Below are 18334 nucleotides of genomic sequence, written 5' to 3'. Positions count from 1 at the left end.
CAAATAGTAGGGTTTCGGTTTTAATGAGACACCATAAACTAGTAAAAAAGTGTTTCAGATTTTACTTCAGAGTTTATATGAAAGAAAGTAGAGATACATATATGTAGAAACAGAATTACATAACACCTCAATTGGAGGTTGAACTTGATATTCGCTCTGCTGTTTGCAAATCTGAAACACTATACTCTAATCTACTACTACTACTAGCTCTTGATTCAAATCACTTTTTTAAGCCAAATTTTTGCTCACTATATGGTAACGGTCTCTGGTGTCAGCCGCACGAACTCACTCCTGCATCCACCAACGCTCAGTTGTAAGAGATGCTCTCCGAGTTATCTCATCCCTGCAATAGGATGCCGGTCAGTGAGTTCATGAGAGAAATTATTGGTTCACTGGTAAATGATCAAAAGGGGGGATACGGTATTCTACTCGGTTCTCCATATCTTCATACAATGAAGTACCATTTAAGAGAATCTATCCTACAAAAAAGTAAAGGAGCAAAAAGAAAAAATAGAAATCTTACCATTAGCTGAGGAACTTGTACGAGAATAAATGAAATAGAGTACAAGATTGTCGAGATAGCTGCTCCTGCGATAACATTGTACATCAGTCGCTTGTCATCTTTACTTGGAATAAACGCAGTTTTCAGTGTATTCGTCAGCTCAAACAGCCTGTGTGAAATCTGCAATAAAACCAAGATTACGAATTATTCAAGTATCTACTGTTGTCACTTTTACGTACAGTCAAACTTAACATACCACAACATATATGGCAGTAGTAAGCATGAAATTCAGCAACGGATATTCGGGGATAAGAGACAGCAACAACTTGGGTTGTCCATCCGGCACACCAGATCTGCAAGCATTTTCGAATTTAAAAATAGTAGTTACAGAGGACAGCACATCAAACTCTAAGCGCTGACAATCTAATTATAAGATTTAAAAATATATTAATTAATTAAGCCATTCCTATTCCTATGCAAAAGAAAGAGAGAATCACAGAAGATTGAATTCTCATCATTCTACCCTTTTGAAGGGCTTCAGATCGCATTTTTTTACCAACTTGTCCTGAAATTCTGCGTCTAATGAAATCTTACTTTTCCGAGATGCCACTTTCATAAATTATTTTACCTAGGGCACAACACTGCAGATTCTTGGCTATCTCCTAAAACAAAAAAACATTTCAAGAAAATGTAACGCGGTTTGGATGTCAAAAGTCAACGTATACTTCTAGCCCTCATCTTACAACCAATGATACCTCCTATCATTAGTAGCAATGAATCTGTATTGTCCAGTGCCAATGATAAAATTCTCGACTAGAAGCACAGAGACAACCATAAAGAGCAGATACTAACAACCGTACCTTAGCCAGATATGGATCTGAGAGATATAGGTCTCCAGTGTAATCTTTCCAAGCCACCTGGAAGGATTCACAGAATACGTTTCTTTAGTAAATATAGGATGTCTAAATTACACAAGTCATTTCGCATCATTGGTGTTGGTAGTATCTGGTATATAAGCTACTCTTTCAATGAGGAGTTTCTGTAAATATTGAGTTGAATCAAGTCAAATGCCACTTACGCAAACAGGGTCAAGGAGTAGCAACGGAACTGCTGAGTGACATTTCGCAAAGAAATGTATACACTGATGAGGTCAAAAGACAATAATTTAATTAGAAGATGCACGGTCAAGAAATTCGGCAATAGAAACTCAGTGAAGGATGAAATGCTTACGTTATGGGAATCCATGAAGTATAAGGATGGTACTTGTTGTATGTAATTTTGTCCAACTTGTATATATGCTCAAACCATAAGTATCCCACCTAAATTATTATGAAGATGATTGCATTAGGCATGAAATGTAGGGAATTAAATCGTTTTAATAGAAAGATATGCCGCGGATTTTGCATATTACCACTATAGAGACAGATGCAACACCCAGTTTGATAGATATCCTACGTCTCAATTCTGATTCTTCCAGCTTCTCCATCCACCTCTCAACCTATATTAACGGATAACCAATGAACTAATGATCTAGCCCTTGATATAATTGGTAGATGTAATAAAGTCATGAGCAGAGAAAGAATAGAATAGTAGAATGAAACTTGCAATTCAGTTAAATATTCAGGAAAAGAAAGATCCTATTCTCCGAAAACCCAAAAAGCAGCATAGGATCACATTCTCTTACTGTTGGGTGATAGTAGGCATAAATCATTCCAATTATCCATATATAGCGATCAAGCCCTGAACGGAACTGCCATTCGTGTAAGAGGGAAAATTTTGCTTTTGAAGGAGCTGGATCAGTGTAACCTGCAGTTTTGTGTGGCTTAGCAATCATCAGTTTAACACATTTGATGGTACGAAAAAGTAAAACTTCAGCATGTACTCACCAAGAAGGAATGTGAAGGGTCTCCAGATGAACTCAAATACACCAGGGACTTCCCACACCAAAATAACCACAAAGAAGCAGGTAATGATTTTTAAAGCTATCACAGATCCAGTTTCATTGTATTTGTTTGCAATACCAAGGGCACCATATACCATAAGAGTGAAAAGGGTGTGCATGGGGCAGATGTAGTATAGCATGTAACTGTTGTTCAGAACAATGCAAGCAAATGCCACAAAGAAATTGAGTCTCCACATCATCTGTTCAAGAATAACAGATCAACTTTTGTCAGGGATGGAAGAGTTATCAAGAAAAGTATGATCCCAAGGTTGAGAAATCAATTACCTGAGTGAACCTGGCAATGCTGAAATCTTTTCGGACGTAGTAATATGAGAAGTTACCAAATCCAGTCATCCACACATATGCAGCAATGAAAATGCGGATGGCATTATAAATTTCTGTTGCGGCGAAATAATGATACATCAAAAATAATACCTGGAGAAAGTGTAAAGTGAGTAAATTTCTATACCACGCAAGAACTACCTAGGAATCATGGACAGCCTTGAATTTTTGGTAAGACGTGAATAAACAATAAATGAGTAAATATTCTACAGTTTCGTGGAAAACAACTAGCACATTGCATTGTGAATGTTTATATTTCTAAGTGGATCATGTAAGTTCAAATAGTCACGTTAACGGAACTTTCTTTTCTCCAGGAAAAACTATTCAATCGAATAGGGAACTGAAGTATTTTCAAGAAATAGATTATCAAGTCTATCCTCAATTTGAGGTCAAGTAACATAACATCATATTTATGAGTCTGAGTATCTTAGACTGGGAAATGTTACTCAGTACAGCTGAAAGAAACATCATATAAGCATTTTATATGTGTTTGAAATTGCATGCAATCACATAAGTCCCAAGTGGGGGTCTATCGCAATAAAGACAAATAGCACAATTATGGACCTCAATGTTGATAAATGAGTATCTAATGGTTATATTGCAGAGTTTCGTCGTTTTCTCGAAAAGAAACCATATGCATAAATAACTCCAGTTGCTTTTCACTATTTCATTGAAGCATTTTTTTGATACTCACCACATATACAAGAAACAAAGACCTTGCAAGAAAAGTTATTACACACAAAGCTTTTCCAATGATACCAAATTTCCATGAACCAAAACTGACGAAGAGAAAAACATGCACAAATTTTAATCGGAGGAAGTTTACATACGACATTTTTCTATATAGAGCACCAACCTGCATCCACCCTTTCCATTCTTCAGTTTGATGCCTGTTCAGGTACAGTATTGATTTCCCTGTGACTGGTGATTTATCATGGTGGATTGTAAATGAAGTGATTGCCGAAACTATGATGAGAAGGAAGTAGAGAAATAGGAAAAGATCTCGATTATAACTCTGCAAGATACAGTTGGTCAACGGAAACATCAAAGTTAGGTGCTAAACGAAACAGTAAGTTATGTTTTTGAAAATAATATGACTGCAGATGCACAAGTTATAATATTGACACTACTAGCGTATAATTCATGCTCATCAATCAAACATACTAGTCACGTTACAAAAGCCTAATACACCACAAAAGAAATCATACATAGTAATAGAATATGCATAATAACAGTTTCTGAGCAATTACTCCAATACCTAAACTCAAAAGATATTTATCAATAACAGCACAAATTTCTGAAGTTCGCAATACATAATTTTGCCTTCTTCAAAAATAATACATAGTTTCTAATTTATGTGCACAATTGACTCACTATTCCCTCGAGAATGATCCAACTCTCGTGGCAGTACTGCCTTACATGGGAGATCTTAGACCCCACAAATGAAGCAAATTCAGGACTTCGGTAACATCAAGACATTAAAAGATTTGCCCCCAAACCAAATAATGAAGTTCCTGATGCAAGTTGTAAAAATTCGTCAACAACCATTGGCTGGAGTGGTTATCAAGTTGTCTCGGGTTCGAGACACAGAGTCATGCCCCTTAAAATATGTTGGTATTTTAAAAAGGACAATTGTAAAATTCGAAAATACAACTTTTATAGTTGATAACTGGCCTTCTGTTTCTTTTTTTTCTCAACGAATTTTCAAAGAAACTAAGTAGAAATATCGAAGACCTTCAACCTTGATGAACTCAAAGAGAGCGATGGAATAATGAGAAGCAAAAGTTTTCTCAAGGAATGTTAATCACCTTCTTTGAATCTCCAAAAATATTCGTACGGTCACATATGTAAAAGTAAGCCATAATCAAGCCAAATTCAGATCTGGAAATGAAAAGTTATAATCAGATGTAGAATATTATTTTAAAATTTAAAAGCAAGCATACAGCCGATTTCACTTACATGGCCCTCAATGTCAGGCGATTTTCAACCAAGAACGACTCATCCATCATTATAAATCTGTATTGAAAAGGCAAAGGTACATGTCACTCCAGCTGAGACATAGATATAAATGCTACATATATAACCAGATGCAGCCTGATGAAAACCTGACAAGATGAGACGCCACAGAACAACGGGGTTTGGGTGAAGATAATGGGAGAGTTCCCCCTTCTAACAGAACAGCCTTTTCGTCTTCCTTGATTGTTTCCTTGTCTAACTCAACCAAATTGATGTCAGAAAGCCTGCCACTAGAAAGAACTAAATAAATCAGTAACAAGTACAATTGTAAGAATATGTCTAGGTATTTGGAGGGTTACAGTCTTGGGGTGCCAGGATATAGTACTCCCAGAAATATATGTCCCTCCCTCTGACGAACTCAAGACTCTAGGTCGAGAGGAAAGAAGATGTTAGAGAAGAGTTGCCTAAATATGACCCTGAGTGTATCTCTAGTGCAGCCATGTATGTTGTGCTTGTAGCTTAATGTTGTCGGTAATGGGGGATAAGGTATTATTGGGTTTAATAGACATATAACTCACACTTTGGGAACATTTGAAGTTTTCTTGTACTCCAACCACTCTGAATAAATCCATCCTGCAAATATTGGGATGATTCCAAGTAAAAATGACACCTGAAAAAAAATTCAAATCTCAAATTATGGCAATCAAGGACTGCATTCAGTTACCCATTTGCAATAGAATTGCCACTCTTAAGATGCATCAAATTTTAAGTTTTATTAACATTAAGAACAATCGAACTACATACAAGCAGCTACTGGTGTGATTCAGTTTATAATTTACATCAAGAACAATCGAACCAAGATAGACCTTCATTACAGAAAAGAGATATACTCTTATCCAGCTACATTTTAGTTTCCAAATGCTAGATATTTCATTAAGCTTGTACATAATTGAACACTTGGATGTGGAAGAACTCGTAGTTCCGCATCTGGGATCTCAAATGCTTCTTGCTTATAGGAGATGATGATCTATTAAACTACAGTAATTCAATCAAAGCAATAAAATTTCCATTGTTCTTTTGATAGTAAGACATCTCACATACTAGTATTATACTCTGCCAATTGCCATTATAGAAACATAAATGGAGATCATCAAATCACCATTTTCTAACGCAAAATATTCACAGACACTCAGCTAGTTATAGATTTCTCACACTACTAAAGTTACTAACGAAATTCATAAACAGAATGTAAGATCTAAATTATAAATCACATGTTTTATTCTCAAAATTTCGTACCTGACCAGGTGTTATAGGTCCAGAGATCACCATTTTCCTGGAGGAAACAAAAAAATATGTGCGAGAAGAACTTGAAGATTGTTAGCAGAGAAGCATTTCAGGACATTCGATTAAACAAACTCAGATCAGATCAAACATAGAGTTAAAGAAAACCTAGATAATTTATGTATTGAAGTTTTAGAGTGAGAAAGGGAGCAAGATCTCTAGAGAGAGTGTGTGAGAGTAGGTGGACGAGAGGGATGTGAATCCTTCGTTTCAGTGGTGATGATAATTTCAGAGGTGTGCCGACGATGGCATATAAAGTTCCTTTGTTTTTATAATTACGATTTGATCACTTGACGGTGGTTCGGATTCGGTTCCATGGAATTATTACGATTTGATCACTTGACGGTGGTTCGCCTAAATTTTCCACGTAAATTGGCCCAATTCTGTAAGGATTCATTTTTTTGAAATGAATTGCAAACCATCCCTTTAGGGATATGCGAACTTATCGACGAAGACCCCTACAGTTTAAGCCGAAAAAATATGAAAGTTGACATCTTTTTATAAAATTTGTAGTTGTTAAGATTATACATGAAACAAATACTACTTACACGCCGCTCTTCTTGCATTTTTGATGCAAAATCTCTAATTACATTTGTGTAGTCAATATTCACAGCTAAGTCAAGTTAACAGATAACAAATCTGTCAACACTTGGTTTCCCAAGTGGTTAAAGTGTTGACATGTATTCCAAAAGTCCCTGGAGGTCCCGGGTTCAATCTCCGGAGGAGGTGGAATCCTTGGTTATTGAATTTGGGATTATTAGGGTATAAATAATGTAATTAGGCTTTAGGCCGTAGTTTAGTTGCGCCTTAGGCTTGTTCTTGTTAAATTTGATAATATCGTGCTTATCACATCTTTTACGTATCAACGTCATTGTAATGGCTATCGTACATCGTAGTCAATTTCCCAAAAAGATAAAGAACAAAGCTGATCCATTTGACCTTTCTTGAGACATGGTAGATCTCCGCAGAAGCCACAGTAACTAGAGTAGCAAAAAAAAATCTATAAGCGATCCACGCATTCAGACACCCTTCCATCAATTTCAAATACTCTAACACTTCAATTGGTCTTTTAACATTCTCTAGCAAAATCCTTGTAGAGTTTCTAGAAAATGAAATAGAAAGGTGAGATTGAAGTTTGAAGAGAAATTAGAAAAAAAAAGAAACTAAATTATAAGAATATGTCTTAATTTGATTTGATTTTTTTATTTATTTTATTAAGTTAAAAGTTATGACTTTCTCTCTTAAATTTCTTATTATTTAGGTTTTTGTCACACTTGAACTTTAATTAGTTTCACCAAACAACATTTTAGTATCTTTGTTGAAAGTAGATTTGGGTAAGCTTTTGTTATTTGGTATCTACATTTTTTCTTTTAGTGCACCTTCTTAAAGAAAATAATTATCTAAAAAATGATGTAAGTCGTGGGAGTCAAATCCTTAACCTTAGCTTCACTAATCGAATAGTCTACTAACTCTACTACCCAAACAAACTTGATATATATTTGTGAAAAGGAATACATATAATAATATTATTTATATGATGTTATATAAATTGGGAGCTCCCTAAAGTTAGGGGCTCTAGGCGGCCGCCTGGCTCGCTTAGGCCCAGGGCCGGCCCTAACGTCCACACTTGGTTGCTCAAGTGGTTGATAGTTGTTAACATAAATTCTAAAACTCTCGAGGCCTTAGGTTCGATTCCTGAAAGAAGTGGAATGCGTGGTTATTGAATTAGAGTTATTAAAAGTACAAATAATGTAACAAGTCTATTGATGTTGTATTTCTATAATCAATGTCTATGTCATATATGTAGTGAATATAATGATTTTTGGAGTCATTATTGATGAAAAAAATAAGAAAAATTATGCTCCATTGAAATTCTATTTATCCCGTCTAATAAAATAAAAGCTCTTTCGGTCAGTTCAATTTTGGGTGAGCATCAAGAACATTTTTTTTTTTTTTTTTTTTTTTTTTTTTTTTTTTTTTTTTTTTTTTTTTTTGTTGAGAAGAGCATCAAGAACATGGGTGAGCGGAATTTGACACAAATAGATTAAAAATCAACCTTATTTGAGACCAAAATTTTAACTAGTTTTGTTATTTAAATTCCTTCATCTTCGTTTTTACTTCACCTTTAGCTTCACCATCACCATCACCACCCATACAACCATCACCGCCATTCCCCGTCATCATATTTTCTTCTTTCTCTATATCTATCCCGTGTCTCCCATTCCTCTCAACCTTTATCTCTCCGTTGAAGCGAAGAAAATGGTTCATTTCCTCGAAACAAAAAGAGGCAAGTTCAGTAAGACCACTTTTTCCCGAGGGAAGGAATAGTTTTTGTAGTATAAAAGATTATGCATGTAGTTCGCTGGAAGTCCAAGGGGTTGGTTGGCTTTTAGGCATCATTTGCTTTTCTCTTCTAGTCTTCTTCCACACACATTTGGTATGGTCATAAAACCTTGTTCAACAACATTTTTTTTTGTCAATATGACCCATATTTAGATTCTTAAGTGGAATTTGGTGGTGTAAAGAGGAAAGAAAGAGAAAAATAGAGGTGGCGGTACTAGGTTGGATTTGCCCAACTCTCGATGACTCGTACATCACCTTTCAGTACAATGGTTAGACACTCATTTCAAAAATTCGAAAGCCACAAGTTCGATTTCCATAGGTACTAGGTTGTATGGCCGTTTGTATGACCTTTAAGGTGTACCAATGGAAAAATTCAATAACATGTATGAACATATTTCTTCCTTACGATGTATCAAACGATACGATCGTCGTACTCACTCACATAATATTGTTGTACAAAAAGTCTTCATGACCCAACCAAAAGTGGATGCCCCCAAAGCACCGGTCTTAGATATGGATCTGATGAGGCCGAATAGGCGTTAAGCCCGGTTGAAGGGGCGCTTTAAAAGTTGAGAGGATATTTGTTTACGTAACAAATTAAATCATAATAAATCATTTCTCTAATCCTCCTCCTCCTCCTCTTGTGGATTCCAAATAACTCACGTCCCGCCCTAAACCCCCACCGTCGTTCTCACTGCACAGAATTTCTCAAACCCTTACTGAAACAGAGTTGGTCGATCAAGAAGTTAGAGAGAGAAAGAAGAAGAAATCAAAGATGTCTCTACGACCAACATCTCGAGCTGAAGTTCGTAAGAAATCGTACAAAACAGGAGTTGATGCTGATGAAGGAAGACGAAGAAGAGAAGATAATCTCATTGAGATCAGGAAGAACAAAAGAGAAGAGAATCTTCTTAAAAAACGCAGAGAAGGTGGTGGACTTATTCTGTCTCAACAATTCCCCGATCCTTCTCAAGGTTTTCCTGCTTCTGAAAATCAGGTCTCTTTTCTTTTTAATGTTCTTTGATTTGTCATTTCTATTTTGTATGTATTTATTAGGGTTTGTATATGCTTACTTTGTTTGAAGTCATCGAGGGTTTAGGGTTTACTTATATGTCGTAAGTATTTCAAGAAAAGAAGAAGTCAATCACTTCTTGACTAAGAAATATCAGTTTTCTTGTTAAGATAGTAGTATTGTTAAAGAGTTAAAGTAGTATAATGCTTTCTTGTCCTTTTATTTTTTGGACAAAAATTCAAAGGACAAGAAAGCAATAGGAACATGATTGATGCATTTTGAGCCATGCTAGTTTCTCCTTCTCTAGAACTTGACGACAAAAATTTCATTTTCTTGGTTTAATGGAAGAACGAGTTTTAAGGGTTAATGATTTGTCTTTCAATGTGGAAAAGAGCAGTGATTAAGTAGTCGGCTTGTGCGAATTGTTGTTATATACAGCCATTATTACTGATTTCACCAATGAGGCAAGGTCACTAATTTAGTTATACACACACACACACACACATTATGGATAGGGTTTGTGGACGATGAATCTGTTTGATTTCAGAGTTACATTATGCACATTTTATTAGCTTGAGCCCTTCGCAAATTAGAGTTTCATTTGCTTAAACTGACTGGTTTCTTGTACTTTTTGGTGTAAACTGACAGTTGGAAAATCTCCCGGATCTGGTACAAGCAATATGGTCTAATAATTATGATTCCCAATTGGAGTCAACCGCTCAATTCAGGAAACTTCTGTCTATTGGTGTGTAGGGTGTACTACTGCAGAGCATTCAAGTTTCTTTTCTTCTTTTTGGCTTTACCCGTACTTATGGAGTTTAAGTTTTGGTCTTTCTGCAGAGCGCAAGCCTCCTATTGACGAGGTAATTCAAGCCGGTGTTGTCCCCCGATTTGTGGAATTTCTCAAAACAGGATACCCGCATCAATTGCAAGTATGGAACTAGTAAACTAATTCATGCTTTTCTTCTTCTTCATATGGTATACTTCATTTGAAGCAACACCTTTCTTGAAACTAATGTAGCTACGATGTGTAGTTTGAGGCGGCATGGGCCTTGACCAACATTGCATCAGGCACTTCAGACCATACACAAGTTGTCATTGAGCAAGGTGCTATCCCAAAGTTTGTGATTCTTCTTAGCTCTCCATGTGACGAAGTCCGTGAACAGGTAAATTCTAGATAACAATGTGTTTCTTATTATTTTTTAGTCATGAGATTCATAATTTAAACTTGTTTGTTTGTATTTCTATTTGTTTGTTGTTGTATTCTTACTTTTTATCACATTGGCAGACTGTGTGGGCTTTGGGTAACATAGCTGGTGACTCACCTCAATGTCGAGATCTAGTTCTGAGTCATGGTGCTCTAATGCCATTGCTGTCTCAGTTAAATGAGCGCTCGAAACTGTCTATGTTAAGGAATGCTTCGTGGACTCTGTCAAACTTTTGCCGTGGCAAACCGCCAGCACCATTTGAGAATGTGGGGAGTTGGTCCTTTACTTTCTGTTGATTTAGTTCTATTTACAGAAATTTCTTTTTTCTAAAAGAATTTGTATCAGGTCAAACTTGCTTTGCCAGCTCTTCAGCATCTTATCCATTCAACAGATGAAGAAGTTCTAGCAGATGTGTGCTGGGCTCTTTCCTATCTTTCCGATGGTAATAACGAAAAAATCCAGGCTGTCATTGAAGCAGGTGTCTGCCCACGACTCATAGAACGTCTGACGTAAGTTGCTATTCAGGCTGCTATCTAGTTTGGAGCGATATTACTTGTTTTATCATTATAAAAAAAAAAGATCTTTCCGTGTCTACTTTGTCTTATTTTTCTTTTTCTAATTTCCGATCTTCTAGTGTGGGTTTCGCTATATTCAGTTATCTATAGTTTTGAGAAGAGTTGATACTTGATAATGATACTAATAAATTTTAATTTCCTTCAGTCATCCATCACCTACGGTTCTTATACCTGCTCTGCGTACAGTCGGAAACATTGTCACAGGTGATGACACACAGACACAGGTATTCATCAGATGCAGCAACCTGGTTGCCCTTAAGTCGGTTTTGAACTTCTTTTTGCTGTTAGCAATTTGTTGCAGTTCAACTTCTGAACATCTTTCTATGATTACTTTTCTTCTTCTGCATGCTGGCATTTCAGCAGTTTTAGCAGAAGTTTCAAGTCAAACATCTCTCTTCTTTTCTTAATTTTTTGCTTGTGCAACTGGAAATTCAGCCCATGTTTTTTTTTCAGTTTGTAATTGACAACAATGCGCTCCCTTATCTCTTTCAACTCCTCACTCAAATCAATAAAAAGAGCATCAAGAAGGAAGCTTGTTGGACCGTCTCAAATATCACTGCTGGTAGTAAAGGTCAGATACAGGTAAAGTTTCCCGCCTTTAACTCTTTTTCCGGATGATTGTGTTAGTCGGCTTGATACCACTATAATCCACAGTCACAGATACAGGCTCTCATTATTTGGTTCTAGTTGCTCAGTGAGTATTCACCCTATGTGTCCAGCGTTTGATTTATGTCATGGAAATCTAATTATCACGAAACTGGTTAATGTAAAAAAATCTGTGGTGTTTTATATCTCAACTGATATTTGCTACTATCTGCTATGAAACAGGCCGTCATACAAGCAAACCTAATTCCGCCTCTTGTGCATCTTCTCCAACACGCGGAGTTTGAAATCAAGAAGGAAGCCGCATGGGCGATCTCAAATGCAACTTCAGGGGGATCTCATGAGCAGATTCAGTATGTTCTTTCCTTTCCATCTTTCTGGTCCTATGAGTTATATGCTAATATCTCTGTCAAAATATACTATAGGGAATAGACTCTGTGTACACGTTTGAACCCCTGTTGACTATGGACACCACACCAAGATCAGGGTCCTTGATACCTAATCTCTGGTGGTATAGAAACAAAATGGCCCGTGGTTCATTTGTCACAAAAAGATTGTGGAGGCACCGAGGCATCAAATAAATGTTTTATTTTTTTTTACCTTGGAGTTCTAAAAAAGATAACAGCCTGTTGCATGATTATGTGATTGTGTTTATGGTTGGAATAATTGTTGTGTTCCTATAGATATTTGGCGGCCCAAGGATGCATCAAACCACTCTCCGATCTTCTGACTTGCCCAGATCCGAGTGTTGTACTAGTGTGCCTCGAGGGCCTTGAGAACATTCTGAAGGTTGGTGAAGCTCTTAAAGAGTTGGGAAAGAGCGAAGGCAATCTATATGCCCAGATGATTGATGAATGCGACGGATTAGATAAGATTGAGAATCTACAAAGCCATGACAACAACGATATCTACAATAAAGCTGTGAAGCTCTTGGAAAAATATTGGGTTGAAGATGAAGATGATGAACAAAGTCTTCAGGATGGTGGGGAGAACAACGCTCAGCATGGCTTTGATTTTGGAAGTAACCAGCCTACTGTCCCTTCTGGTGGATTCAAATTTATATAGAGAACTCAATTGTTAGCCTTTTCTTAACCTTCTCGGTTCATAGTTTTCTTTCATTTACTTGGAACTAGCAAAATTTTTGCACTGTCTAAATCAACTGATTTTGGAATTTGGCAGAATTTTAGGCTGCCCCCTTTATAGGCATGATTCATCTATAGATGATTTTGAAACATATATACTTCGGATATTATATCTGCCCGATTCATCACTAGTCTAATGGTTTCTGTGAGTTGGCTTCTCATTATATGTTTGAGTTAAAAATTTAATTGATTTGATTATGAGGTTACCTACAACAAATCTACAGTTAAAACTGTAGTCTCAATGTGGAGAATAACCTAAATTGTTTAGACACAATCAGAGGAAACAAAGGTTGAAAAATACTTTATGGGAACATCAAGAAGTATGATAAATTTCAAGCTATTTTACGAGGAAACATCAAGAATAGGCGATCATTTTGCCTAATTATTTATGATCTAAATAAGGCTCGGGGGTTCTCTTTTATACCTTAGTGTTTTCGTGCTGTTAAACTCTCATAGAGTTCATCTATTTCCACCTGTGTAAAAAAAGGATTGTGTTAGCAGCCAAAGAGTCTGAAAGAAGAGCATCCAAGAGGGAACAAAAAGATTAGTTCTTTACTTGGTAGTGTTTAAGCAGTTGATTTCTTTTCTTCTTCATGGTTGGAGTGACTAAGTCCCTCTCCGCGTCGAAAGGTAGAGTATCCAAAATAACTCCTTTGATGCATTCGAATCCTCTCATCTGGTTTAGAAGAAAGTCGAATTTACCATACAAAAGCCATTGACATTCATACTAGTATAGCTTAAGATAGTACAAATGTTTCTACCTTGTTCTTCTGAGCTGTGGACTTCAACTCTGCAAGAATATAATCACGAAGACTCTCGAGTTTACACAGTTCAGAGAATGAACCGTCATAGCCATTTAAACTCGCCCACTTCTTAGTATTAGCTTGATTCGGAACAACAACCGCCACCAGCATAGACTTGAAGCTATTCCCATATACCCATATCTTTAAAGAAAACAATGAGTCAAGCCTCAGACAAATTAACGATAATTGTAGCGAAAGGAAATGAAATTTTGGGTAGATTAAAATAGGAAAAAGCTTACATCTTCGATTATAGGAATAAATGAATAGACTTTCTCTAGATATTCAACTGCAACATACTCTCCTTGGGAGAGTTTGAAAATGTTCTTCTTTCTATCTATTATCTTCAGCGCTCCGTTTGGTAGTAGTTCGCCTATATCTCCTGCAAGACCAAGAACACAGAGAAAATAAGAAGTGAAACCATGAACTTTTTTAGACTTCAGAGAAGTTTGTCTTAGAGAAAATGGCAATGTCAAACCTGTCAGAAACCACCCATCTTTAAATGCCTCCTTTGTCAGTTCTGGATTTTTATGGTATCCTGAAAAAACCGTCTTCCCTCTAACACATACTTCACCTCGAGGAGGATTCCCGAGTGGATCATAGCCCATCTCCGGGACTTCTTTGAGGCGTAGTTCGGTATATACTGATACTACACCAACAGTTCCAACCTGGGATACTTCATCTGGAAATCCAAGTGTAGTTAATCCACAAGTCTCTGTCAATCCTGTGTGAACATAATCCGAAGTTTTTTAACGCTTATAATCAGCCAAGTTGATCTGATTATTAGTTTTAGGCAGATGGAACAGCAGATTTGTTCTTACCATAGCCTTGGACGAAAAAAGCACACCCAGAAACTCTCAAGAATTGTTCTAATTCGTCGCTCAAAGGAGCACCTCCAGATATCATTAGGCGTACTCGGCCACCTAGTTTAGCTTTAACCTATAAGAACCACAATACAGAGTTAGAATCACTTCTACTTCCTTCGGTAAGAAGGAAAAGTTGGATTTGAATCAAGACCTTACGAAACGCCAGTAAATCTGCCAATGGAGATGCGTATTTTTGTTTGAATCCCATATTCATCCAGGCAAGTTTGCTGTATTACAGAAAAGACATTCGACATTGTCATAGTCATGCTGCCTTTGCTAAAGAAACAAACTCGACGAACACCGACTTACTATTTCAGAAGAAGGTAAAAGATTTTCCTCCTTAACGGGCGGAGTTCTTCCAGTGCTCTCATTACACCTGAAGTTAATAAGTAAGCCATTCATTAATCTCCGAGTGCTTCAAAAGAAACCGTATGTCAAAATAAATCGAATTTTGCGTGCCTTCATGAACCCTTTCAAAAACTCTGGGAACACCGGCAAAGAATGTTGGCTTCAGCTCAACTAGATCCTCCACCAACGCATCAATATCCTATATATAAAGACTATCGAGTCAGTATCTTCATATTTGGATAGATGTCATACGTGCAATATATATTACGAGATGAGTTCAAGAAGCAAACCCCGTGAAAGTATCCAACAGAAGCACCCGAATGGAAAAAATATTCTTCGATCATTCGGTCAAGGATATGCGCAAGGGGCAGGAATGAGAGATAGACATCATCCACTGTCATCTATTCAACATATAACACAACAAAAATGTTCGAAATCCAGCATTTGAAATACTTACTAGGTTGATTGTTTGGATATCTAGTAGTCCAAAATCTTAAAGTCTATATTGATATCTCACCTTGTCTTCGAATTGTGCCAGGAAGAGATCAACTCCTCTTACATACATGGCTGTGTTTTCATGAGTCAAAACGACGCCTTTTGGATCACCGCTAGTCCCACTTGTGTACATTATCGTGCATATATTAAAAGGTTGAGGTGGGTAGAGTTCTGATGGGTTTTCCTTTCCCTGATTAGGAAAAAAAAATGCGAACTCAAACAGAAATTGCATAAGCCTAATAAAAATCGACTAAAAGAACTCAGACAACCACTATCAAAATAGAATGGCTGTAGTCCAAATATGAGAAACTAACCATCTGGAGGAACTCGTTCCACGAATATGGTGTCATTCCAATGTTTGCTGCAACTTCCGTCTCATCCTCCGTTAATGAACTAAAGCAAACAATCACTGAGCCAAAAAAAACATTCAAGGTCACACGAAGCCCCAGAGAGCCTTCCAATCAACACTTTGAGAAACAAAATAAAAGAAAATGCTCACGCCGTAGTCTTCTGGCAGATTTACATTCGGAGCTTAAGAGCTGAAAATCGATGAAAACCAATCAGTAATGTGAATAAAGAATTTCCTCGATCGAAGTTACTTATTGACATACAGCTCAAATTGTATATGTGTTTACTTGTTTGGCTTTTTTATCTTGCACAAATACAAAATCTATTTCTGCATGATCTATTATATAATCAACAGCTCCTGGCCCTGCCCAGAAAAATGTAAACGAGAATTCAGATAGAGTATAACTCAACAAGAAATTATGGAGACAACAATAAAAGATGGAGAAGTTACCGAGAGTATCGTAGAGAGGGACACAGATTAAACTATGAGCACTGCAAGCCTAAATTGATCGAGACTAATAGTTGATTAAGAAAATCTTGTGATCCATTGATAATTCATGAAAAAAATATAGTGAAATCCACACAAACCTCCATAGCCACAACCCATTGAGGACAGTTTGATCCGTAAATCCCAACACGGGCACCCTACAAAATAGTAAGAGTTTGTCGAAACAACAAAACGAACAAATCAGATACAAGACAAGATCGATCCAACCAACAGGAAGAGAAGAAATAGTGGGTATTTGGGCTTACAGGTTCAGCACCAGATGCTCGTAATGCAGAACCGACCAGCAAAACTTCTTCATAAACTTCTTTATATGTTTTCCAATCATATCGCCCAAACTAAAGATTGTGAAATGTTACAGAGAATCTTATAAAAGTCTTAATGAAAGTAACAAGACCCCCATCAAAGAAATTACCTTCCCGTCGATGAATTCACGCCATCCAAGCATCTTGTTTCGGGGATATTTCTCCACCGAAGCACTGTATGTTACGATGTCTCAAGTTAAAGAAGGAAAACTACAGAACAAGTATACTAACTAATTTTTTTACCTGAAAATGTCCCATGAAGTGTTAATGTGAGGGTCTGGCGGTAGAAACCCATTTTTCTCTAATAGATTCCGATATATCGGACCGACTGAAGGCTCCCCATCTCGTCCTTCTCGCCCATCCTCAACTTGAGCTGCAAACATCTTCATCTTCTTCTATAGGTTGGGTGGTACCTGAAACAAAAAGGTATAGAAACTTAAAAGCAAATTATGTATCTAGAAGCTCAAGCATAAGTCATGAGCCTCCATTAAAACAGCCAAAAAATGGCGAAATGATCATGTAGTTGAAGTTATGCATGAACACCATAATAACAGCCAAAAATAATCTGAAAAACAGGAGCCGAAAAACAACATAATAGCAGATAACAGTATCAACAAAAGTAGAGGAATCTTAAACTCCAATACCTTTACCAGCAACACCAAATTTCAGCCAGGAAAAAAAGGACAAGTTTCCACCGCCACCACTATAATGCAACCACCACCACCGCCACGATAGTGCAACCACCACCACTAACACCACCACCACCACTTCAAGTGATCTTTGGAAGTTTGCTCGAATTTATGAAGAGAACAGGGTAGTAATATTAATAGTTGAAACAGCATTCACATAATTTTGTAACTGTTTCAACTACATTTTAATAAAATTGGTGACACATATCTACTTTCACAGAAGATTCGTTCGTAACGGTTTCATATTAATCAAATTCACAATATATATTTTTTATTTGTATTGGTTGTTCTGATTTTACATGTTTGGATTTGACTAGCCATTAAAATGAAGCTAACACTCAGGTCAGGAGCAACTAATAAATAAATTTAATGAGTCTTATGAAAGTTAGGTGAGATTTTTGAGAGTTAGTTACTAAGTATTTAATCCAGAATGACATTATTAGTGCCTAGTGATTGTTATATAGACACTACTAGCTACCCACTTTTGTACTTGAGGTTGTTGTTCCTCCTCTATCATGTCTAATGTTAGGTCTTCATCCAACCATATAAGTAGTATCTTTCACTTATATGTACTAGGAATGTCAATTTGGGTCAATTACTTTCGTAGCGTCCGCGCTCTTAAGCGGATGCTATGTCTTTTAAGCTAGCGAGAGCCGAGAAGAGACTAATATGTAGTAGTGTGACACATCCTAAACCTGCAAACTTATTTTATAATTAGCTTACGACTTTAACTAACATGGGTCGATAGGACAAGTCGATGAAAGTGCCCTGCCGGAAATTGTGGATGGGAAATTAATTTCGTATGACTATTGAAGTTTTCGTTACTTTATGATTCTGTACTGACCAATAAAAGATAAGATGAGGTTGCAGTTGAGTAGATAGAAGGAAATTTGGAATCAAGGGCCTTCAAGTCTCATTGCAGTTGGCAAATTTAATATAGAGACGTGAAGATAGTGGACCCCTTTTCAAAAATTCAATTTTTTTTTTTTAGTTTTTAGAGAATAACCATAGC

At 36.7% G+C, this 18334-nt stretch overlaps 3 protein-coding genes across 8 annotated transcripts; 1 reads left to right on the top strand and 2 right to left on the bottom strand.

Moving 5' to 3' along the window:
- Window positions 1-39: 39 nt before the first annotated feature.
- RWA2 (O-acetyltransferase family protein) lies at window positions 40-6550 on the bottom strand. Of its 4 annotated transcripts, none has more exons than XR_015238798.1 (16): window positions 6039-6517; window positions 5321-5412; window positions 4892-5032; window positions 4746-4802; window positions 4595-4667; window positions 3643-3801; window positions 2730-2879; window positions 2389-2644; window positions 2187-2308; window positions 1914-2000; window positions 1733-1821; window positions 1581-1643; window positions 1131-1419; window positions 759-1061; window positions 524-682; window positions 40-343 (listed from the first exon to the last, which is right to left on the bottom strand). XR_015238798.1 is itself a non-coding variant. In XM_086672253.1 (16 exons), the coding sequence occupies exons 1-16, from the start codon at window positions 6069-6071 to the stop codon at window positions 338-340; spliced, it is 1641 nt and encodes a 546-aa protein (XP_086528379.1). In that variant the 5' UTR covers window positions 6072-6550; the 3' UTR covers window positions 40-337. The 4 variants fall into 4 exon arrangements, 2 of the variants coding, with proteins under 2 accessions (XP_086528379.1, XP_086528380.1); XR_015238799.1 differs by having other exon boundaries at window positions 4892-5026; window positions 6039-6439; XM_086672253.1 differs by having other exon boundaries at window positions 759-855; window positions 1363-1419; window positions 6039-6550.
- A 2400-nt stretch (window positions 6551-8950) lies between these two features.
- LOC147551482 (importin subunit alpha-4-like) lies at window positions 8951-13057 on the top strand. The gene is made up of 10 exons (XM_086672255.1): window positions 8951-9423; window positions 10087-10183; window positions 10279-10370; window positions 10473-10604; window positions 10727-10912; window positions 10992-11155; window positions 11367-11445; window positions 11675-11803; window positions 12050-12177; window positions 12508-13057. The coding sequence occupies exons 1-10, from the start codon at window positions 9202-9204 to the stop codon at window positions 12887-12889; spliced, it is 1611 nt and encodes a 536-aa protein (XP_086528381.1). The 5' UTR covers window positions 8951-9201; the 3' UTR covers window positions 12890-13057.
- Window positions 13058-13134: 77 nt separating this feature from the next.
- LACS1 (AMP-dependent synthetase and ligase family protein) lies at window positions 13135-18177 on the bottom strand. Of its 3 annotated transcripts, none has more exons than XM_086672247.1 (20): window positions 17278-18177; window positions 16877-17046; window positions 16744-16807; window positions 16577-16666; window positions 16412-16468; window positions 16275-16323; window positions 16111-16187; window positions 15975-16014; window positions 15790-15884; window positions 15498-15665; window positions 15271-15381; window positions 15092-15179; window positions 14942-15008; window positions 14784-14859; window positions 14588-14705; window positions 14245-14490; window positions 14009-14148; window positions 13728-13910; window positions 13523-13642; window positions 13135-13439 (listed from the first exon to the last, which is right to left on the bottom strand). In XM_086672247.1, the coding sequence occupies exons 2-20, from the start codon at window positions 17020-17022 to the stop codon at window positions 13392-13394; spliced, it is 1983 nt and encodes a 660-aa protein (XP_086528373.1). In that variant the 5' UTR covers window positions 17023-17046; window positions 17278-18177; the 3' UTR covers window positions 13135-13391. The 3 variants fall into 3 exon arrangements, with proteins under 3 accessions (XP_086528373.1, XP_086528374.1, XP_086528375.1); XM_086672248.1 differs by having other exon boundaries at window positions 17284-17754; XM_086672249.1 differs by having other exon boundaries at window positions 17493-17754.
- Window positions 18178-18334: the final 157 nt, after the last annotated feature.

Source organism: Eschscholzia californica, unplaced genomic scaffold (genome assembly GCF_041429995.1).
Source record: "Eschscholzia californica isolate CP2 unplaced genomic scaffold, dmEscCali1.0.p SCAF_3, whole genome shotgun sequence".
Classification (NCBI taxonomy): domain Eukaryota; kingdom Viridiplantae; phylum Streptophyta; class Magnoliopsida; order Ranunculales; family Papaveraceae; genus Eschscholzia; species Eschscholzia californica.
The sequence above is the reverse complement of the archived record's forward strand: the minus strand, read 5'-3'. Positions and strand labels throughout refer to the sequence as shown.

Coding starts and splice junctions, on each gene's coding strand:
- LOC147551482 (XM_086672255.1), top strand. CDS start 9,202: ATGTCTCTACGACCAACATCTCGAGCTGAAGTTCGTAAGAAATCGTAC. Junction 11,446..11,674: donor GTGATGACACACAGACACAG/GTATTCATCAGA, acceptor TTTTTTTTTCAG/TTTGTAATTGACAACAATGC. Junction 12,178..12,507: donor GGATCTCATGAGCAGATTCA/GTATGTTCTTTC, acceptor GTGTTCCTATAG/ATATTTGGCGGCCCAAGGAT.
- RWA2 (XM_086672253.1), bottom strand. CDS start 6,071: ATGGTGATCTCTGGACCTATAACACCTGGTCAG. Junction 2,309..2,388: donor ACCCTTCACATTCCTTCTTG/GTGAGTACATGC, acceptor ACAAAACTGCAG/GTTACACTGATCCAGCTCCT. Junction 1,822..1,913: donor TTGCATCTGTCTCTATAGTG/GTAATATGCAAA, acceptor ATAATAATTTAG/GTGGGATACTTATGGTTTGA.
- LACS1 (XM_086672247.1), bottom strand. CDS start 17,022: ATGAAGATGTTTGCAGCTCAAGTTGAGGATGGGCGAGAAGGACGAGAT. Junction 15,009..15,091: donor TTTTGAAAGGGTTCATGAAG/GCACGCAAAATT, acceptor TATTAACTTCAG/GTGTAATGAGAGCACTGGAA. Junction 14,491..14,587: donor TTTTTTCGTCCAAGGCTATG/GTAAGAACAAAT, acceptor ATGTTCACACAG/GATTGACAGAGACTTGTGGA.